The sequence below is a fragment of the Macrobrachium rosenbergii genome, chromosome 41, assembly GCF_040412425.1.
Source record: "Macrobrachium rosenbergii isolate ZJJX-2024 chromosome 41, ASM4041242v1, whole genome shotgun sequence".
Lineage (NCBI taxonomy): Eukaryota > Metazoa > Arthropoda > Malacostraca > Decapoda > Palaemonidae > Macrobrachium > Macrobrachium rosenbergii.
The window spans coordinates 36,860,386-36,883,651 of record NC_089781.1 but is presented as its reverse complement, the minus strand read 5'-3'; the positions used below and the strand labels follow the sequence as shown (position 1 = coordinate 36,883,651).

At 37.4% G+C, this 23,266-nt stretch overlaps 2 protein-coding genes and 1 long non-coding RNA gene across 3 annotated transcripts; 2 read left to right on the top strand and 1 right to left on the bottom strand.

The window, feature by feature from the left end:
• Positions 1 to 31: 31 nt before the first annotated feature.
• On the bottom strand, positions 32 to 526 carry LOC136827088 (putative CENPB DNA-binding domain-containing protein 1). Its single transcript, XM_067084843.1, has one exon. It carries the CDS (start codon positions 524 to 526, stop codon positions 32 to 34), a length of 495 nt encoding a protein of 164 aa, XP_066940944.1.
• A 1,953-nt stretch (positions 527 to 2,479) lies between these two features.
• LOC136826474 (uncharacterized) lies at positions 2,480 to 3,231 on the top strand. Its single transcript, XR_010849624.1, has 2 exons — positions 2,480 to 2,625; positions 2,794 to 3,231. It is a non-coding gene; the product is annotated as an uncharacterized lncRNA (long non-coding RNA).
• Positions 3,232 to 18,695: 15,464 nt separating this feature from the next.
• LOC136826804 (uncharacterized) lies at positions 18,696 to 21,180 on the top strand. The gene is made up of 3 exons (XM_067084244.1): positions 18,696 to 18,837; positions 19,205 to 19,317; positions 19,463 to 21,180. The coding sequence occupies exons 1-3, from the start codon at positions 18,807 to 18,809 to the stop codon at positions 20,939 to 20,941; spliced, it is 1,623 nt and encodes a 540-aa protein (XP_066940345.1). The 5' UTR covers positions 18,696 to 18,806; the 3' UTR covers positions 20,942 to 21,180.
• Positions 21,181 to 23,266: the final 2,086 nt, after the last annotated feature.

Sequence of the window (23,266 nt, the reverse complement as noted above, 5' to 3'; positions counted from 1 at the left end):
GCAAACCTTTTAACAAACTCCTTAGGTGCCTTCACATCAGAGTTTGCTGCCTCACCATGCCTGATGATGGAGTGAATGCCAGTCCTCTTTTTAAAATTTCAAACCAGCCCTGATTGCCTATAAATGGCTCTTCTGATGCCTCGTCCATCGACGTTCCTACCGTCTTCTGCACCAAATCCACATAGATGTCTTGTGCCTTCTCACAGATGATGCTCTCCTTCACGGTGTCCCCTGCCAGCTGCTTCTCTTTCAGCCACACCAACAACAACTTCTCCATCTCTTCATGGGCAGAAGTCCGGAGCTTTGAAATAATCTTGACGTCCTTGGCTGGCGTTATAGCCTTTATTGACTCCTTCTGCTTCAAAATGGTACAGATCGTAGAAGTAGTCTGGTTGTACTGCCTCGCCAAGTCCATAACACACACACCTTGATCGTGTTTCCCTATGATTTTACACTTCATATCCAAGGTAATAGGCCTTTTCTTCTTCTCAGCGCTGGTCTTAGCACTCATTTTCTTAGGGCCCATGGTGAAAACTAAGAAATGTTCCAAAATACAGGGGCACAGCGAGAAAACAAAACGAGAAATGCTACGAGATGATGTGGAGACGCTCGCACAGCAATGTAACCATGTGAACTGAATGAGATCGCTCTGCTAGGCATCCCGGTGCTGGCAATGGCGGAAACATTGGAAGATGACTTGTAGATCAAATCTCGGCTTACTTCTTAAAGCAAAAACTTGCTCGTGTGCCAGCTTGTATCTCCAAAAAATTGTACATTGGTCTACTTGTAAGTCAAGGTTTGACTGTAGTTTTCTTCATAAATATTTGTCGTTTATTTTTAATCCTAAAACAAATACACTCTCTGAACATTCTTTTAAAAAAGTTTTTGGAATGTCAGTGGATTAGTCAATGCGATAATAAATCTATATGAGCTAATGTCATTCTCTAGTCAGCAGCTTAGTTCTAATTACTCAAAGTTTTCCGAAACAAACTTGAGACAAGCGTGGAGCTTCTTAGTATCAAGATTGTTAACTTATTGGTCATCCCATGTCAGTATCACAAACTGTTGATGTGTACTTTATCAGAAAACTGAGTCCTGTACTGTTTTCAATTATTGCAATCCTCTCATTTACAATAAGAATCAGAAACTGGCAAAGTAGAGTTCAGTATTACAACTGTCATTGTTGATGCTTAGTTAAGATCAAGTTAATTTTTCACCTTGCTTTAGATATTGGAAATGAAAACCTAGTAACTAAAACCTTATCTTTTAGAGGTTAAGTGGTATGTATATAGGAACTGGTTTGCATGGAGACAAGTGGTTCTGTTAATTTCATCAGTGCAATACCTTAGGCAACATGCTGACAGTTTGAGTGATGAAATGCTCTTCACTGCGAGGGATCAAACAGCTTTTTTGGTTAATGCCTTTTATTTCCTTATTGTTAGAAACATATAACCCAGCAAATATTCCAGATTTTTTTTTGGAAAAGACAGTTGATGCACCTAAATCTGTGTTTTGCCAAACATATTCGTAAATTATGTTGACCCAACTCCTTTTATGGAAGTGAAATGTTGGTATTTAATACAAATTAAATAAAAAAGTACAATCTGATGAGGTGACTGCATGTGAAATATGTGCTGCACGAGAAGAATTGAAAGGTGAGGGATATGGCCGTACATAAGAAAAAGTGGCGTAAAAGTTAGCCTTGAGATGGATCAGTCATGTAGACTGAATGGAGGATAGTAGTGAGAAGATTGTATGATCTGGGGTTATGGAAAGGAGGAAGGGGCATTGCCTAAGTCCTAGAAAAGGACTACGCAGATGACAGGAAAGAGTTACTGGAAAGGAAGACCCATGATATTCAAGAAGTGTAAGAGTGCCGGCAAGATAGTAGGTTTGATGTGCTATAGATAGCCTTTCTGTGCAGGTGTGTGAAGTGGTTAATGTTGTGGAAGTCTTCTGCTTGTGATATCACATTCTGTTCAACAATTTTAGCATGAACGTGGCAAGGACCGTTGTGTTGCTTTGTCTCTAAATCACCCTGTGTATATATATATATATATATATATATATATATATATATATATATATATATATATATATATATATATATATATATATATATATATATATATATATATACACACACACAAGTTTTGGTTAGTATCATTAAAACACTTAAATACTTGGTACCGCCGATTGTCCTTCCTGCAGCCACAGCTATAATTAGCAATTATCTGACTCTTCCATTCTTTTGTTGTTTTCGAGGAACGTCGAGACCTGAAAACGAACGAAAAAGTTCGAACAAAACAGAAGTTCCTGTCCAGAACCAAGTTTCCCGTCAAGGTGTGAGGACATTTACAAGATGAAGGAATTCTTCAGTAAAGCAGTCTTCCGTATAAGCTCATATTTTATAGACAAAGACTCCATATTTGGACTCTACTCGCATTACTGAGTCAACGGTCCCTAATTTACTTTCAACCTGGATGTGTTCTGTGCCTCACGACATACTATTATTCATCGAGCTCTCAGGACGTCACCTTACTCACTATAGTGGATGATTCCGTCAAGACACACATCGTTCTCCGAAGCATTAGCGTTGATTACTTCTTGCTCGGATTGACTAAGGTGAGTGCCAAGTATTGTTAGGACAAATACTAAATGGTAATCTTGGTCTTCTCTTTGAGCCTTTGTTGCTGTCATTTTATATCTTTCCTACCTGCAATTGGCTTAGTACGTTTATAGTCATTTATCTCATTTTGTATGTACATTGAAGGATTTTTTTTGTCCTTCCAGTGGTTCGGAAGCTCTACTTAGGGGGGTTAAGGATGTGCTTAATTGTTTGTACAAAGTGGTAAGCCAGTGTTTTGTTTTCATTGTCACAACGAGGTGTAAAATCAGGATTAATCTCTGTAATTATGGTAACTTATGAGGGCTTTATATTATATTTCAGGATATGATTATCCAGCCTTGTTATGGTTATCTGGCTTAAATTTTTCCTGGCCTTGACCTTCTCATAGTTAAGATAACGATTGTTAAACCCAGTGTAATTGCTTCTTATGTTCACATTCTTCTTATAAAGAAAATAATCATAATATCAAGGCTATAACATTTACATATATCATTATTTCCAATACAGGTATGGAGGAGAAACTGATCCTTGAAGAGGAAGAGCCCTGAATTATGCACTTTAGCATTTCACTTTATTAACTAATAATAAAATACTTAAATATTTCGAAGTGTATGAATTAACTTCCCTTTACACCATTGATAACAAGGTGATTGTACAGTTTTTCAGCTTAATATATATTGTTAAGTGGGAAATCACTTCTGAATCAAACCCAAAGCTCCAAACTGTTTTGCACCCCAAAATAAGGTAATTTCGCACTGAAACCTAACTGAGGAGGGCGTGAGAAACTCATCCCCTATGTAAATTTTTCTCCATGCTCCCCTTTTCGGTGCATCTGTTTATCTTTTCTAAAGACCTGGTGACTGCTTGAATTACCTCTTTTCAGATAAAAGGTGAATGGAGATGAAGCCTGCCGAAAATCTTTCAGAAAGGTTGAGTTCCCTATAAAAACTGGCGAACATGGGTTGCCAGAAGCCACCAGGATAGATCCCAACATAGAAAACGAGGTGACTGAACAACCATCTCGCGATTCCAGTGACCTCTGGGAGGAGCAAGAAAATAAGCCCCCGAGGTCATATAAGGCGAGAAACAGCGGCTGTCGCTCTCAGAAGAGCCCGTCAGCAGACCAACACACTACCCCTTGTGTGCTCCTTATTGAGCTGACCCCTCCATGTGGTCACCTTTCGACCACCTAGTTGCATTACCTTTGCATTTTCCCATTAAACTCATCCCTCTAGAACTGGTGAAATTTGACGAGGTCCCTCCATTGCTCTGTTATAAGATGGTACATCGGCTGTGGAAACATCGACTTGTCTTGTGCTTCTTGCAGTGAAAAGGCCACTGCAATCAATTCTTCAGCATCCCTTTCTAGAGGATTAATCATAGACTATTCAATTCTTGGACAGTGATATCATAACTAACCATGTGGCAGCCCCTGTTGGATCTGGCTATCATTCCCCAGTCTTCAGATTGATGTGTTTAATTGTAAATATATTTCATTTAAAGTAAACTTAAGTGTTTATCTGCAACAGTCCCTTATTGAAGCAGGCCCTCAGCCCAACTTCTTTCTATTAAGTTTCCTGCCTGACCTAGCAAATTGCAGTCAGATTTTCAAGGTTATTAGTAAACCCCTGTTCATGAGCTAGACCCCAGATTGGACCCCTGAACAAGGAAAACAGTAAGTAGGCCAGGTAAGAACGTAAATATATATATATATATATATATATATATATATATATATATATATATATATATATATATATATATATATATATATATATATATATATACACACACACACACACAGTACATACTGGAGACAGAAAATCTTACCACCAACTTGAAAGAACTGAAACTCATTAATAGCCTAGTTGCTGAAAATCTGGATTACAAGGTCACTTGTAATCTTACAAATGCCACATATCGAATAAATGAAAAAGACTCAAAGTTGTTCTAGTTTATGCGATGGAATTTATTATCTTATCACGACGATAATGACCAAAACCCTCAGCTGTACGGACGTACTCAGTACAGACTTGAGTTTAATTTTAATCAATATAATCAAGAAGTTAATTTCTATGACAGGTTGTTTCTATGACCGTGTCATAAAATATCACCATCCCTAGCTGCTCAAATCATCAGCAACATTGATTCACAATACTGCGGTACAGAGTTACGACTTATGATAGCACTGATTGCAGTGAAAATGAAAATATACACTTGTACACGCTTTTCACGTGTTGGGTCTACATAAACATTAAAAAATTCATAAATGTCAAAACTCACCAAACCGGTTATACAATGACTCAGTTCAGAATTCTCTGTCACCTGGAATTATCTTTGTGATGAGATACAGATAAAAAAATGAGCAGTAAGATGCTCCATCAAGTATTAATTAACTCGATAATAACTGTTATCATGATCTACGATAATTCGCAAAGGCATAGATAGTAATTTTCTTTAGGGGTCAAGTAGGACTCATGTTACAGTGGACTTAATTCGAGGGTCTTTAGTAGCGCTAAATAAATGTTAAAATTATATAATGCAATGAATATAGTAACATAATATAAGAATCAATAAACAACTAAGTAACTGAATGATAAACAAATTGTAAAAGTGTTTTATTGAGTTTTTAGAAAACTTGACCTTTTGCCAGGAATTATTCAGTGTAGTACTTGTAAAAAGTAATAAAAAAACCTATACACACTCACACTTGGCATTTTGCCGCATAAACATCCTCCAGACTTAACCCAGAAATCAAAGTATTTGAATAAATCCCCTCGGAGATCATTTCCTCATACAGCATCCTTAGATACAAAAAAACAAGGCAAAATTAGATATTCTTTTATAGATGGATAAATGAGAAAGTTTACTGGTACTTTTGAGGTAGATCTAACCCCATATATAAATAAAGACATGAAGTATGCTTGAGAGCCACAGTTATGATTCAGTCTCACAAAGGTATTTGTACTATTTGTACGTGTCAGTGAAAAAGCTCCCGTTAGAATTTTGTTCCGTAGCCCCGAATGTTTCCTCAGGAAAGATAATATGGAACGTTTCCTGCAAAATTCTAGATTTTCGAGGACTTAAAAGGAGTTCGTTGCCTGCTTCGTGGAATAAGCTTTGGCATTTCTTCGTAAACCTTGATAGGATAGTTCAAATTTATAACGCGCCTGTTTTCCCTTTTATAAGTAAAGGTAAGTAATGGGAACCCCGTTTTTTATGATCACAATCAGGCAGATGTTTTTCATTCCAGATCATATTTGGGAGAACTCTATCTCTCTCTCTCTCTCTCTCTCTCTCTCTCTCTCTCTCTCTCTCTCTCTCTCTCAACCACCGCAAAAAATTGTCAGTTTTCTTCATATTTTTAAACAATCCCATTTCAGGAATAAGACCTAGTTGGAGCCGAGGCTAATACTCAGAATTGCTAAACTATATAAACTTCTGGAACTGAAGTATTCCCAGAGGCTGCAGAGTCCTTCAGTCTGATCCTTCGTCGACATAATAACTAGAAGTATGATTCCAACGTCCTTCATGTAGCATTCTATGAAAGAAGTCAGTCATTACGTCTAACATAACATGGGACTGTCAAGGGACCCTTCCTCTGGTCAGCTCTCACAAAGGAGGCCTTCCTCGGGGAAGCGTTATTAGAAGGCCTGGAAGCATCCCATCAGGAAGGCCATACCTCGGGTGTGGGAACAAGGCTTTCTAGGGAAGACATCACTTGAGGAGAGTCTCTAGCCCTTCCCCTAGGGATGCATTCCCAGGGGGAGCCAGGGCACCCCTGGAAGGGAGTCCCTCCTTCGGGGTTGCCTGTCTAAGAGGCAGTTAGGGTTCCTGCAAGACAGGATAGTGGCCAAGCCTTACTAAGGAAGGCATCCTTCAAGGAGGGGCTAGAGGCACTCCTCATGGGAAGCCTTAGGGGCTGCCTTTTCAGGAGAGAAGTAGGGCTCCTGCTAGGACCTCATCACAGTGGTAGGGGCAAAGGCTTCCTGGGAAGGAACCATCTCAGGAGGGTCTCTAGCCCTTTCCATGGGTACCTTCCTCAAGGAAGCCAGGTCAGCCCTGTAGGGAGTCTATTCTCTGGAGCCCTCTCAGGAGAGAGGGAGGTCTCCTGCCAAGTCAGAAGGCATCCATGTAGGATGACCTAATCACAGGGGTGGAGGCCAAGGCTGCCTAGGAAAGGCATCCTTTGAAGTGGGCCTTAAGCCTTTCCCACACAGATGCTTTCCCAAAGAGAGCCAGGGTATCCTGCCTTGGAGGTCCTACTCTGGGGCTACCTTACCCAGGAGGGAGGCAAGGCTCCTGTGAGGCCGAAAAAAACCCTGTACGAGGGCTCACCACAGGAGTGGGGCTAAGACTTCCTAGGGAAGGGATCCCTTGAGGAGGGTGTCCAGCAACAACCCCTGGGTTGCCTTCGCGAAGGGAGCCCTACCACAGCCAGATCCTATTACAGGGTTTCCATCCTAGGCTAAGCTCCTACCTAGCTGGGAGGTATCTCAAGAGGTGGGCCTCACACAGGGCCAGGGTAAAGGCTTTCCAAGGAATGCATCCCTGGAGGGTGATCTAGAACCCTTCCCTAAAGATGTGTATCCAGAGGGAATCAGGGCACCCTTGACTGGGAGGTCCTTCTCAGCTGCCTTCTCAAGAGGGAGGCAGGACTTCTGCCATGCTAATAAGCATCCCCACGAGGGTGGTAGTCAAGGCTTCCTGGGAAAGACATCCCAATAGGTTAGTCTTCAACCATTGTGGGTGCTGCAGGGATCCCATGAGAATAAGAAAAGGTAGACCCAAAGTAAGGGCAACTGGTTAGGCAGGGACATTTTGATTTGAGGGATGGTAACCACAAAGTAAGGCTTTTCAACCGGCCAGAGACACTACGAGTCTCCAGGGGAAAGCAGCCCTGGAGGAAGATCTCCTTGCTGGGCAGGAGCCTGGCCTCGGACGCAGAATGCTGCTCAAAAAGAGGGCATTTTTAGTGTTAAATTCGAGTATTTTCAAGAGATTATATCTGCTTGTTCAAAGGCATTCTGATTCTGATGATAATGATGATGATGATTATTATGCAATGTTACTTGCAAGTTTGATCAATATATTTAAAAAAAATGTTCATTGCTAGTCAAACCATTACTGAACCATTTTAAACGTCAAAGTCAAACTGAAATTGCTCACGTCACATCGGACAAAGTTCGTCGAACAAAGCTCGATCGTTATTCCTAATGAAGTAATCTTTAGGACACCTCATGTTCGCTTAAAGGCTGGTAGGCTATAATATGCATTTGAATTTGCATTGTCATTTAAATTTTTCATAAAAATTCAACTGACTTACAATAATTCCAGGAAAAAGTAATACAATTATTTATTAAAAACTTCTTTGGGAGTGGGGGAGTGTTTGTTGCCGCCCTATGGCCAAAGTGTCACCCCCCGCCTGCTGAACACACCCATGAGAGCAACAATATTTCTGCATGGTTAAAGATTTAAAATTTTCCGGACTCTTTATGCACTGATAAAGCACCGAAGCAATGAATGACAGCTCACTAACTCTCAGTTCCTTCGCCCAAGGGGAGAGTTGAAGCGAAATGGTACGATAGAAGTGAACGGAATGGGGCCAAGAAACATCCGGATTAGAAAATGTGTCGATTTTCAACATCAGTCACAGCTCCTTATTTTCAAGACCAAAGTCATTCTTCATCACCCTGTTCATTAGGCACTGGTCTCGGCGACATTTTTCTATACCTCAAGATGAATTCGTCCTGACAGATTGTTTATTAAACAAATCTGAAGACATCCAGGATGAACGGCCGAGGTGCTCTAAACTATTGTAAAAGGAGAAGAAATAGAAGAAGGAAAAAGAAGCAGCGTGACTGTATATGAACTACGGAAACTAAGAGCTGTTAATATAATGTGTAATTATTTAACTGATTCCTTCTTTTAGTGACTTCGTCTTGTTCAGAGATCCATGCCCTAGAAATCATTCATGTCATCTACGACTCTTTGCTTGTCAAAAACGCAGTCCTCTATGGACGTCAAAAAAGGATCAATCCTCTGGTAAAGGAATTTTTCCTAATCTTGTCTCTTCTCTGCAATAGGAGGAAGAATTTATGTCTGTAATCTTCACAACTGTTCGATGCATTTATGCAGGTTGCAGAAGGGCACAATCAGCTTCCTTCTCTTTTTAGTCATTTTACCTGACAGCCATCAGGAGCATGGTAAAAAGAATTCCAATATTGGGAAAGATAGCATAAAAGAATCTATATTTCATTCGTAGTGTCGAGTGAAGGTTTATGCTACTGGTTAGCAAGCTTTCTAGCTTTCTAGCTTTCTTGTATCCCAGTTTCGAATACATTTTACAACAAAAGATTTGCAGTTCTTTAAGGTCATTCATCGTTCCAATTATTTACCATTTTAAGATAAAGAAAATAGGAATATGGGTATTAGGCTATATAACGACACCGGGATGGGTGAAGTATTCAAATTAATATTAAACTAATAATGTTTTGTTTCCTTTATAGCTTTTACCCCCAGAACTCAACTGAGAAAAAGTATTAATTTCGCACAGCTAACAATGAGTGTTTTCGATGCTACTTTGGCTTGTTACCTACGCGTCATCTACTCCGAAGTGCTAGTACTGAACATGGCGGAAGGTCCTCGGGACGCCATTTCTATACTGTGTAGTCGACAAATTATATTAATGAACGATATCTTCGTGCGGCCGTCTACTTTACATTTACCATACGGTGTTTAGTACTAGCATCTCGGAGTAGGCGACACATAGATAAAAAGCCAAAGCAGCACCGTGTTTTCTTTATCCTCTTCTCCATTATAATTTTTGTCTCTTTATGTTAAGTGATGTCGAAATCGCCGGCATACCTTTATTTCTCGTTAAAATTCCTGTCTTTCCTAAGTACCCCAGAACCCAAACTAAGAACTTGAACTTTTTCAAGAGGAAGATGGAGCTCTCAGACGATATGACGTCGAAGCTTTTGGTCAGGAAAGAAAACTCATAGTCACGTTTCCTTTGAGTGGTATATTTTATGTTTTCTTTATAGCAATAACGCAATTCATTGAGGTATCAAGTGAATTTATTTCTTTTTTATCTTCTGCTTTCTGAGTTTCGTATTGAAGACTTTTTTTTTTTCAATATCCCTGTCCTTCTCTCATCCGAAATATTTAATTCACTAAAGTGCTTCAACAAAACTCTGTTATTTTTTATTCTCGTTAAGAAATCAAATTGTCGTCCTGTTGAGAGTAGCAGAGCTTAATGTATTACTTTGAAGGAATCTGTAGTTTTAATCATTACGTAAAACTCAAAGCACATCTTACCGCAGTTTATCAATGTTCATTTTCACAACATTTAGCTGAATACCAGGTTCACTGCTTAGGTTAACAAATGCACAGTAAGTCCTTTCCAGGGATTCGAACACAGGATCCCTCGCTAGTGAGTCGAGCGTGAAACCGCTAACATCACTCGACGTAGATAGAGAAGAGAGTGTTTATGATTTTAACAAGGAGAGTAGAGCCATTGCATTACCCTGCGCGCGCGCGAGAGAGAGAGAGAGAGAGAGAGAGAGAGAAAGAGAGAGAGAGAGAAAGCAGAATTCAGGGCGAGCCATGCAGAGAGAACTTGAAAGCTCTTTTATTTTTTGCGGGAGCATTACATTCGATTAACGTAACATCGACGGGCAGATAAGTGTTACATGGCTGCCAGCCTGCATAGACTAATCACAAATGAAGCAAGTAAAAAATGCAATCAAGTTTTCTGTATAGCGTATAATGCTGCCTGAAACTCTCGATGTGCTGCAGCATGAAACTCTCAGCCACGACAGGCAGCGCTCAGTTGCTCCCCAGATGCAGTCAAGTGAAGTTGAGTCGGCGGCTGGCACCTCTAGTGGTGCCAGACGCACGATCCACGGCTAACCTTACCTTAAATAAAATAAAAACTACTCAGGCTAGATGGCTGCAATTTGTATGTTTGATGATTGGAGGGTGGATGATCAGCATACCAATTTGCAGCCCTTTAGCCTCAATAATTTGGAAGATCTGAGGGCGGACAGAAAAGTGCGGACGGACAGACGAAGCCATCTCAATAGTTTCCTTTTACAGAAAACTAAAACGAATTTGTATTAAAACGATAACACAAAAAGAAGGAAGTAAGATTATTTCAAAACATTCCGTACTATAAACCAAATGCTGATGGATAAATTTAAAAGACCGACGATAAGTAACGTCAGTGCAAAATAATATTGAAAAGAAAAAGAAAATAAAACTTTATTCATCTATTCCCGGAACTGGAATAACCTATATCATTTCGTGATCTAAAATATTTTCACCAGGCTTAGGACATATGATTCTATTACTGATCGAAAGTTCTGTATCTTCCCTTGATTTTGGTAAGAAGAAACCAGAGGGAATGCTTGGGAAATACAAAGCAGATAGCAATGCGACTAGTGACCAAAGAGATACAACGTTTCTAACACCTAAGGCCCGGGAACTTACATAAAAGATTAAAGAGCGCTTCTTTCTAGGCTGGGAGATAGAAGATCTAACAGAGTGCACTTGAGTGGAACAATAAATGTAAATGACCACTGTCGTGGGATTCTCTGCAGAAGTTTTATGATTTTCTGGATGGCAGAATTTCCTTTTTGCTTTGCTTACTTTATTAACCCCACCTGTCTGCTCTCTAAATAAGCTCCCATAAAAACACTCACTTCATTTGGTAAATCATGCAGACAATTATTATTAATTTTTGTCGAGATGTATATCGTCTGTTCGGTTAACTTTGTATGCCTGTGCATCTTGTCATAACGAAGTACAGATATAAAAAGGTTGACCGAACAGGCGTTATACAGCTTGACTAAAAGGTCAAAATTTCTGTATGTCAAATGAAGTGAGCGTTTTTATGTGATTTATAATTCTTGCCCAGATATGGGGGAGTGTGTGTTAAAATCGGAAACCTTCCCCACCAATTCCTGCCCCTCTCTCATGCACGTTTTTGGTGTTGGCATTTGCAAAACGTGAGAGACAGAAAAGCTTGAGATGGTAAATGAAAAGCAGGAGAAAATGAAAACATGGACCCATTCAAGCTACAGCGGCTATCGAATGGTTATGAAAACACTTTCTAACATGGATGAAGATAATCGAACTGAACAGGTTTAGTTTCAATTATTGCATATCGAATTGAACAGGTTTAGCTTCAGTTATTGCATATCGAATTGAACAGGTTTAGTTTCAATTTCAGCATATCAAATGGTACAGGTTAAATTTCAGTTATTGCATATCGACTTGAACATGTTAATTTCAATTATTGCATATCGATTTGAACAGGTTTAGTTTCAATTATTGCATATCGAATTGAACAGGTTTAGTTTCAGTTATTGCATTTCGACTTGAACAGATTTAGTTTCTGCTATTGTATACTGAACTGAACAGGTTTAGTTTCAGTTATTGCATACTGAACTGGACAAGTAAACTTTCAGTTATTGCATATCGAACTGAATAGGTTTAGTTTCAGTTATTGCATATCAAACTGAACAGGTTTAGTTTCAGTTATTGCATATCAAACTGAACAGGCTTAGTTTCAGTTATTGCATATCGAAGTGAACAGGTTTAGTTTCAGTTATTGCATATCGCACTGAACAAGTTTAGTTTCACTTATTCCATATCGAATTGAACAGGTTGTTTCAATTATCGCGCATCGAATTGAACAGGTTTAGTTTCAATTATTGCATATCGACTTGAACAGGTCTAGTTTCCATTATTGCATACTGAACTGAAAACGTTTATTTTCAGTTATTTCTTGTTGAAGATAACACGTTTAGTTTCAGTTATTGCATATCGAACTGAATAGGATTAGCTTCCATTATTGCATACTGAAGGGAACAGGTTTAGTTTCAGTTATTGCAAATCAAACTGAACAGGTTTAGTTTCAGTTATTGAATATCGAAGTGAAAGGGTTCAGTTTCAGTTATTGCATATCGAAGTGAAAGGGTTTAGTTTCAGTTATTGCATATCAAACTGAACAGGTTTAGTTTCAGCTACTGCATATCGAAGTGAACAGGATTAGTTTCAGTTATTGCATATCGAACAGAAAAGGTTTAGTTTCCATTATTGCAAAACGAATTAAACAGGTTTTGTTTCAGTTGTTGCATATCGAATTGAACAGGTTTTGTGTCAGTTATTGCATATCGAAGTGAACTGGTTTATTTTCAGTTATTGCATATCGAAGTGAACAGGTTTAGTTTCAGCTATTGCATATCGAAGTGAACAGGTTTAGTTTCAGTTATTGCATAACGAACTGAACAGGTTTAGTGTCAGTTATTGCATATCGAAGTGAACAGGTTTATTTTCAGTTATTGCATATCGAAGTGAACAGGTTTAGTTTTCAGCTATTGCATATCGAAGTGAACAGGTTTATTTTTATTGCATATCGAAGTTTTAGTTGCATAACGAACTGAACAGGTTTATTTTCAGTTATCAACTGACATGTTTAGTTTCATTTATTGCATATCGAAGTGAATAGGTTTAGTTTCAGTTATTGCATATCGAAGTGAACAGGTTTAGTTTCAGTTATTGCATATCGAAGTGAACAGGTTTATTTTCAGTTATTGCATAATGAACTGAACATGTTTAGTTTCATTTATTGCATATCGAAGTGAACAGGTTTATTTTCAGTTATTGCATATCGGACTGAACAGGTTTAGTTCCAGTTATTCCATATCGAACTGAACAGGTTTATTTTCAGTTATTGCATATCGAACTGGACAGGTTTAGTTTCAGTTATTGCATATTGAACTGAACAGGTTTAGTTTCAGTTATTGCATACTGAACTGAACAAGTTTAGTTTCAATTATTCCATATCGAATTGAACAGGTTTAGTTTCAGTTATTGCATATCCACATGAATAGGTTTAGTTTATGTTATTGCATACTGAACTGAAAAGGTTTAGTTTCAGTTATTGCTTGTCAAAGTGAACAGGTTTAGTTCCAGTTATTGCATATTGAAGTGAACAGGTTTAGTTTCCATTACTGCATACTGAAGTGAACAAGTTTAGTTTCAGTTATTGCACATCAAACAGAACAGGTTAGTTTCAGTTATTGCATGTCGAACTGAACAGGTTTAGTTTCTGTTATAGCATATCAAACGGAACAGGTTTAGTTACAGTTATTGAATATCGAACTTAACAGGTTTAGTTTCAGTTATTGCATATCAAAATGAATAGGTTAGTTTCAGTTATTGCATACTGAACTGAAAAGGTTTCGTATTTCATTATTGCATATCGAATTGAACTGGTTTAGTTTCAGTTATTGCATATCAAATTGAACAGGTTTTGTTTCAGTTATTGAATATCAAACTGAACATGTTTATTTTCAGTTATTGCATTTTGAAGTGAACAGGTTTAGTTTCAATTATTGAATATCGAAGTGAACAGGTTTAGTTTCAGTTATTGGATATCGAAGTGAACAGGTTTAGTTTCAGTTATTGTATATCAAACTGAACAGGCTTAGTTTCAGTTATTGCATATCAAAGTGAATAGGTTTAGTTTCAGTTATTGCATATCGAAGTGAACAGGTTTAGTTTCAGTTATTGCATATTGAAGTGAACATGTTTAGTTTCAGTTATTGCATATCAAAGTGAACAGGTTTAGTTTCAGTTATTACATGACAAACTGAACAGGCTTAGTTTTAGTTATTGCATATCGATGTGAACAGGTTTAGTTTCATTTATTGCATATCGAACTGAACAGGTTTATTTTCAGCTATTGCATATCGAAGTGAACATGTTTAGTTTCATTTATTGCATATCGAACTGAACAGGTTTTGTTTCAGTTATTGCGTATCGATGGAACAGTTTTAGCTTCAGTTATTGCATATTGAAGTGAACAGGTTTAGTTTCATTTATTGCATATCAAACTGAACAGGTTATTTTCAGTTATAGAATATTGAACTGAACAGGTTTAGTTTCAGTTATTCTATATCGAACTGAACGGGTTTAGTTTCAGTTATTGCATATCGAAGTGAACAGGTTTAGCTTCAGTTATTGCACATCGAACAGAACAGGTTTAATTTCAGTTATGGCATATGGAACTGAAAAAATTTAGTTTCAGTTATTGCCTATCAAAACTGAACAGGTTTAAGTTTCAGTTACTGCATATCGAATTGAACAGGTTTACTTAAATTATTGAATATTGAACTGAACAGGTTTAGTGTCAGTTATTGCATATCGAATTGAACAGGTTTGGTTTCATTTATTGCCTATCAAAACGAACAGTATAGGTTTCAGTTATTGCATATCGAACAGAACGGGTTAGTTTCAATTATTAAATATTTAATTGAACAGGTTTAGTTTCAGTTATTGCATATCGAACGGAACAGGTTTAATTTCAGTTATGGCATATGGAACTGAAAAGGTTTAGTTTCAGTTATTGCATAACGAACTGAACAGGTTTAGTTTCAGTTATTGCATATCGGATTGAACAGGTTTACTTAAAGTTATTGCATATTGAACTGAACAGGTTTAGTGTCAGTTATTGCATATCGAACTGAACAGGTTTATTTTCAGTTATTGCATATCGAACTGAACAGGTTTGATTTCATTTATTGCCTATCAAAATGAACGGGATAAATTTCAGTTATTGCATATCGGACTGAACAGGTTTAGTTTCAGTTATTGCATATCGAACAGAACAGGTTTTGTTTCAGCCTCAGCATGCTGAACTGAACAGGTTTAGTTTCTGTTATTGCATGTCAAACAGAATAGGTTTAGTTTTAGTCATTGCATACTGAACTGAACAGGTTTAGTTTAGTTATTGCATATCAAACTGAACTGTTTTTTTTTTTTTTGTTATTTCATATCGAACTGAACATGTTTAGTTTCAGTTATTGCATATCGAACAGAACAGGTTTAGTTTCAGTCACAACATACTGAACTGACCAGGTTTAGTTTCAATTATTGCATATCAAACAGAATATGTTTAGCTTCAGTCATTGCATACTGAACTAAACAGGTTTAGTTTAAGTCATTGCATATCGAAATGAACAGGTTTAGTTTCAATTATTGCATATCGAACTGAAGAGGCTTAGTTTCAGTCATTGTATACTGAACTGAACTGGTTTATTTACAGTTATTGCATATCGAACAGAACAGGTTTAGTTTCGTTCATTGTATACTGAACTGAACAGTTTAGTTTCAGTTATTGCATATCGAACAGAACAGGTTTAGTTTCTTTCATTGTATACTGAACTGAACAGGTTTAGTTTCAGTTATTGCATATCGAACAGAACAGGTTTAGTTTCGTTCATTGTGTACTGAACTGAACAGGTTTAGTTTCAGTTATTGCATATCGAACAGAACAGGTTTTGTTTCAGTCATTGCATACTGAAGTGAACAGGTTTAGTTTCAGTTATTGCTTATCGAACAGAACAGGTTTAGTTTCATTCATTGTATACTGAACTGAACAGGTTTAGTTTCAGTTATTGAATATCGAACTGAACAGGTTTAGTTTCAGTTATTGAATATCGAACTGAACAGGTTTAGTTTCAGTTATTGGATATCGAACCAAACAGGTATCCGTTCAGCCATTGCATACTGAACTGAAGAGGTTTAGTTTCAGTTATTGCATATTGAACATAACAGGTTTAGTTTCAGTTACTGCATACTGAACTGAACAAGTTTAACTTCAGTTATTGCATATCGAACTGAACATGTTTAGTTTCGGTCATTGTATACTGAACTGTACAAGTTTAGTTTCAGTTATTGCATATTGAACTGAAGAGGTTTAGTTATTATTATTGCATATCAAACTAAACAGGTTTAGTTTCAGTTATTGCATATCGAACAGAACAGGTTTAGTTTCAGTCTTTGCATACTAAACTGAACAGGTTTAGTTTCAGTTATTGCATATCGAACTGAACTGGTTTAATTTTAATTATTGCATATTGAACTGAACAGGTTTAGTTTCTGTCATTGGATATCGAACTGAAGAGGTTTAGTTTTAATCATTACATATTGAACTGAACAGGTTTAGTTTCAGTTATTGCATATCGAACTACACAGGTTTAGTTTCAGTCATTGTATACAGAATTGAACAGGTTTAGTTTCAGTTATCGCATATTGAACTGAACAGGTTTAGTTTCAGTCATTGCATACAACTGACCAGTTTTATTTTCAGTTATTGCATATCAGACTGAACAGGTTTAGTACTGAACTGAATACTGAACTGAACAGGTTTAGTTTCAATCATTGATATTGAACTGAAGTTTTAATTATTGCATACTGAACAGAGGTTTAGTTTCAGTTATTGCATCGAACTGAATAGGTTTATTTTCATTGGATTGGACATTTAGTTTTAATTATTACAAACTGAACAGGTTTAGTTTCAGTTATTGCATATCGAGTTTAGTTGCATACATACTGAACTGAACAGGTTTAGTTTCTCTGAACTGAACAGGTTATTGCATATCGGACGTGAACAGGTTTAGTTTCAGTCATTGAATGCTGAACTGAACAGGTTTAGTTTCAGTCATTGCATATCGAAGTGAACAGGTTTAGTTTTAATTATTGCAGATTGAACTGAACAGGTTTAGTTTCAGTTATTGCATATCGAACTGAACAGGTTTAGTTTCTGTCATTGCATATCGAACTGAAGAGGTTTGGTTTTAATTATTACATATTGAACTGAACAGGTTTGGTTTCAGTTATTGCATATCGAACTGAACAGGTTTGGTTTCAGTCACTGTATACTGAACTGAACAGGTTTAGTTTCAGTTATTGCATATCGAACAGAACAGGGTTAGTTTCAGTGATTACATACTAAACTGAACAGGTTTAGTTATTGCATATCAAACTGAATAGTTTCAGTCATTGCATATTGAACTGAACAGTTTTAGTTTCAGTCATTGCATATCGAAGTGAACAGGTTTAGTTTCAATTATTGCATATCGAACTGGACAAGTTTAGTTTTAGTTATTGCATATCGAACTGAATAGGTTTAGTTTCAGTCACTGCATACTGAACTGAACAGGTTTAGTTTTAGTTATTGTATATCGAACTGAACAGGTTTAGTTTCAGTCATTGCATACTGAACTGAACAGGTTTAGTTTCAGTCATTGCACAAAGTTCCTGATGTCTTAGGAGAAGAGTATCCGACCATTATTTAAAGAAAACTCAGAAATGATGTTATTTTATGAATACTGCCCACCAGCAGACCGATTGTTGAACGAAGGGCGGTGGTTTAGGTTTGTGCCATCACGGTCGTGCTCGAAGGAGGCCCGTAACTGAGGACCTCAGGATTCCGACTAACCAACCAAGCGAGGCACAACCGCCGGATATAGTTAATTCACGATCGGATTCTCGCTAATTCGATATGACTGCAAAAATATATGAGCTTCGCTTGAGTAAAAGGAAGATAACTGTTCTTTCCATATTACACATTCAAAACTGTTTATTGGTCGGAAAAAATCTGAACAAGAGTAAGAAAAAGAGATTTGGTTTGCAGCTCACCAGTGATTAACACTTGGTAACATTTACCTTTTGTCTTCAATTTAGCAACATTATTATTATTATTATTATTATTATTATTATTATTATTATTATTATTATTATTATTATTATTATTATTATTATCACTTAGGTTTTCATTTTTACTTTCGTGGTAGTATAATCTATCGATGTATTTAGAAGCTGATTTTTCCTATTAATCAGTTCCTTACTTTTCCGACATCAGTTATTCATTAATCAGTATCGATTCATCAGTTCCTTACTTTTCCGATTAATCAGTTCCTTACTTTCCGATTCATCAGTTCCTTACTTTTCCGATTAATCAGTTCCTTACTTTTCCGATTCATCAGTTCCTTACCTGACTGATAGCTCGACTGAGAGGAGTAAGTGGCATTACGGCACCAATGGTTAGAGTTTCTAGAATATTATGGCATTACGTAACCGACTGCGGATTCCTCTTCGGAAACATGTTGTAACCGAACGCAAGGGGCTTAGCGAAAGTACTGACGAACAAACGCGTCGCATATATATTTGGAAAAGTGACACCTGACAGTTCAGTAACGTGAGAGGCACTCGCTGAGGTGGCGCCGTCTTCCCATGTGCCGGGAAGATCTTGCTTTGGGGAAGATTCGTTTTGCGTGACACAGATCTTTACTTATTAGATCAATCACTCCGATAAAAAAAAATGGCCTCTTTGAGCCAGAACGGTGCTTGCGGTAAGTGTTTATGTATTCTCGTTTCAGTCGGAGAAGAATTATGGGAGTGTGCTAAAGAGGAAATGGTGCATAAACTTCCCATCTGTCACGAACTGGAAAGATTTGTGATTTGCTCTACCTCCTTCATACAATTTGTTAGCATTCCTAACGTCTTCAGTTTAATCATATGACTGCTCTGACGAAATATTTCAGCAGCCTTTCATTTCCTTATAGTAATATCTCTGACCTACCGTAATTTGTGCTTACATTTTATGATATCTAACAAAATTGATTGTGATTTTTTTTTCTTTAAAGGAGACTCGCTTTACAATAAGAACAGTAAGCGTTGTCAATATTAGCATCTCACTTATGATTCTTCCTCTCTCAGGTTGGCAAATATCAGCCCCAAGGAAGGACACGAAAAGCCTTTTGGACCTGAGTCGCTCAACTGTGGTAAAGGAAATCACCTTGCCTGCGATAACAAACTGTCATGAAAATAAGGTAATTTGTGACTAGAGAGGGATGATTTACTATTTATTAATTGTTTCTACAAATTAAGGGATAATTTCTCATCTTGAATTTTATTTCTTTTCTATTAATGACTTACCAATCATAAAGTTGATAGCTGCTTATTTTCTTCTTGCAGAATTATCTGTTAACAGTCTGTGGCCTCCTGAGTCATTTTCTGCCTTGGGATCTTAGAACATCAGTAATTCGTGAAACTATTCAGAAGCAACAAACGGAAGACCCTACACAAGTGATGTCTGCTATTCTTCTGCAGCTTCTTACCAACGTCAGACATTTCTGCCTGACTACAAATGTCAAGAGCGAAAAACTGATTCACCTTGAATCAGATGAATGTCATTCTCTCCTTCAGGAATTAGAAAATGTCGTCGAATTCCGAATGGAAAGCTTTCGCTTAGAAGGGGTGAGTATGGAAGCTGGAATTTTGACCCAAATCCTTCATCGGTCCCCTCGTCTGATGTCCATCCATATTTCTGGAACTTTAGGTCACGAAATCCTCACACACCTTAATAGTTTTCCCTGTGACCTGCTCTCCCTTCGACTTGACAACTGCAACGTTACAGATGAAGACGTCGTTCGGTCTCTCTTAAACACAGAGCAGAAATTCGAGACACTAGGACATATCATCTGCGTAGGAGGTGATACTACAGAAATCGAAAAGAAGTGCCAGCATTCCCTCCGACATCTGTCGGTTCAGTCACCATTTTTAACAGGTTTTGGGAGCGTGGTGCTCCTGAATTTTTTCCGAGGCTTACAAAATATCCATTACACCTCTTGGAATTCCTCCATCTTCGACACTCTTCTTTTCCTGAAGAAGGTGTCGCCTGAGAATCCGTCATTTTCTCTAACTTCAATCGACCTTTGGCGACCAACAGACGATGCCCTCGTCAATTTGGAAAGCTTCTGTCCGAAGTTGCGCAAAGTGATGATCGAATGCTACGACCCAGGTTTATCATCACTGGCCATGCTCTCAGTATTTCAAGATTTATCATCGTTAACCTTGAGATTAATGTCTGAAGACCTCATCATATCAGCAGTAAAGTCTGTGGGATGCAACCTGCGAGAACTTGAGATAGAATTCGAGACTTTCACATTCCATTCTGTTTCACTGGAAACTTTAAAGCTCGTCCACGAGTCCTGCCCAGACCTTCAGAAACTGGTAATCAGACACGTGTGCTTAGAGGCCCGTTCCGATGAGAGTCGCCCTTCCCTTAAACTGCCGATGTTCCCTAATCTGAAATGCTTAGTTCTTTCCAGCGCTGTTATCCAGCCAGCTGTTCTAGAGAGGCTTTTAATAGGAAACAGCTCGCTGGAAAACTTAGTTCTGGATGTCAATCACGATGCTCTCACTGACTCCGTTCTAGACGAGCTGATGAAGAACAATGAGATGAACCGTCTTCGTTCTATCTTTTTAGGAGCAGGTTCGCTATCGCCAAAGACCCTGACTTCCCTCATCTGCCTCCCCTCACTTCAGAAACTAACTCTAGACCTGAAAAGATTCCCATTCATTCCAGTGTCGACTTTTAGTTCGTTGGAAAATGACCTAATTAAGGGAAATTTCCTTTGTACCTTAGAAAATGTCCTTCAGGACGATGGCTGAATTAATTTCAGCTTATTCATCACCGTCATAACCTCAATTATTTATGCATAAATGCAATTACGTACTTAACTAAAAAATATAATTTTGTATTGGTCATATTTCCATTGCCTCCAAGGCATTCATTGTTACTACTTCCGTATTCATTTCATCATCGCTATTGATCTGTTCATTTCTTAGATGTATATTTTTCTACTTATCGGCTGTTACTACAAAAAGTGTTTCTGAATGAAATGCTGAACTCATGAATAAAAATATTTAGTACCAATGCTTTTATTTCATTACTGGGGTGATTTTAAAAGTTCTGAAAATGACTGTTTACACATCATAGAACTTTGCTGATGCCAGATCTTATTAATGTTGAATGCGTTTTAATTATTTAGTTCAGTGAATCTAAAAATTCTTTGTTATAATTTTGGTGGTATTCTGTGAACCTACTTTGCACACATAAAAAGACATGCCATTTACAGAGTACGTGCTTGATCTTGACGGCCAAGAACAAGCCACATATAATATTCTACGGCTATAAAAGCTTTAGAAATCAAAGGGATAAAAGAAATTGAACATGAATTTGTTATCGGACAAACCAAAGTATATTTTATATCATGTGAGGAGTTGCTGAAAAAGAAGCTAAGCAGAACAAAACCTACCTGCAAATTTACCGAAACGGGTTTAGAGACTTCTTCCGGTTTCTTGAAACTTTAATTGATACCAGAAAAAAAAAAAAAAAAAAAAAAAAAAAAAAAAATAAAAAAAAAATATATATATTTGTGATGTTATTTTATCACGGCATTAAGCCAGTATGGCTGGTGTTATATCAGCGAGGTAATTCTGTGGAACACATACAACACTTCAACAATTTTGCAGCAACGGTATACATGCGTTTCTTTATGAAATTTCCACCTTTTCGTTCCCTCTACTGCACTCCTGGCCCAGCCACCAGCAAAAAACCTCACTTGTGATAAAAAAGAAAAAAAAAACTGAGCTGACCAAGTAAGTACTATGGACCTATCTGAAGGTGACTTTTGTGGTCAAAAATACTGATTTGCATAAAAGCTTAAACACAAACACTGCTCGTCAAAGATATAACCACAGAATGATATAAACATCAGGGTAGCCTGTATCGAGAAATCTGAAAATCTGAAAAGAAGAAATGGCAGACAACACTCTTATAACAGTGTAAAGATTTACGTGATTTTTTGGTAGGCAGACAAGAATAAACATTCAAACTCAATTATTTGTCACCTTTTCCCATAACTTGTCTCTCTGCAGGTTGATATCCCTTTGGATCCCTCTTGGGTTTATAAAATTCTGTTGATTCTGTCCAGAATGGTTTTCAGCTGAAGTATTAAAGAAATAAAGAGAAGAAAAGACAGAAAACTTCAGTGTCCTCGGCTGGTCTTAGAAGGCAATTCAACTGAGAAAAGAAGCGAGTGAGAAGGCAGGCGATGGGCGGCTCAGTTGCGGACATGTGCACTTAATGTTGCAGTATCACCACTTCTTGGTAATGACAGATAGGGACAAATAAAGGAAATTCTGCAAAGGTCATGTGATACTGAAAACTAATGAGCAAATTAAAGAAATGACCAAATTTGGAGTCTGACTAGGAGTTTCTGGGAATCTTGAAACGTCACGATTCGTACGTAACTGAAAATGGACGCTTTGTATAGCAATATTCATGATGGAATGTTATCCAGAGAACTTTTTGAAAAAGACAGTCTACAAGAAGAAAAAGAAAGTGTATCTGTCGCAAGAGTAGTCATTGATAAGTACAGGAAAAACTATGTTTGAACCAGTATAAGAATAAATATTTTTTGCGATCACATTTTGAAGATAAAAATTCTAGTCAGTGGACGAAGAGATATGGAGGAAACTGAGTGGCATTCACGATTAGAAGAAATGAGCTCTTAAGAGATATTTACTAGATGCTAAGTTGAAGTGGAATACAAGAAAGGGAATCAGTGTACTACTTTCCCGGGCTATATGCAGAGAGAGAGAGAGAGAGAGAGAGAGAGAGAGAGAGAGAGAGAGAGAGAGAGAGATTTTAAACCTATTGTAAATAATCTTCTCAAGTTACTCATGCCTATCATATATATGTTATTGTGAATTTGACCTGCTTGGTATAAAGAACCATCTCTCACTGAAGTATTCTAAATTCACATTTGTTTTATTAAACATGAAGACACATAGAATTTAATGATGTAGATAAAGTTTTACAGCTATATACTGTATTTACATTCTGTAGTATTTCTTAGTATTAAGGTACTTAAAAATATTGAATTTAACTGGGGGTCATTCCGTTCCTGTATGTATTGAAAAAATGGATTA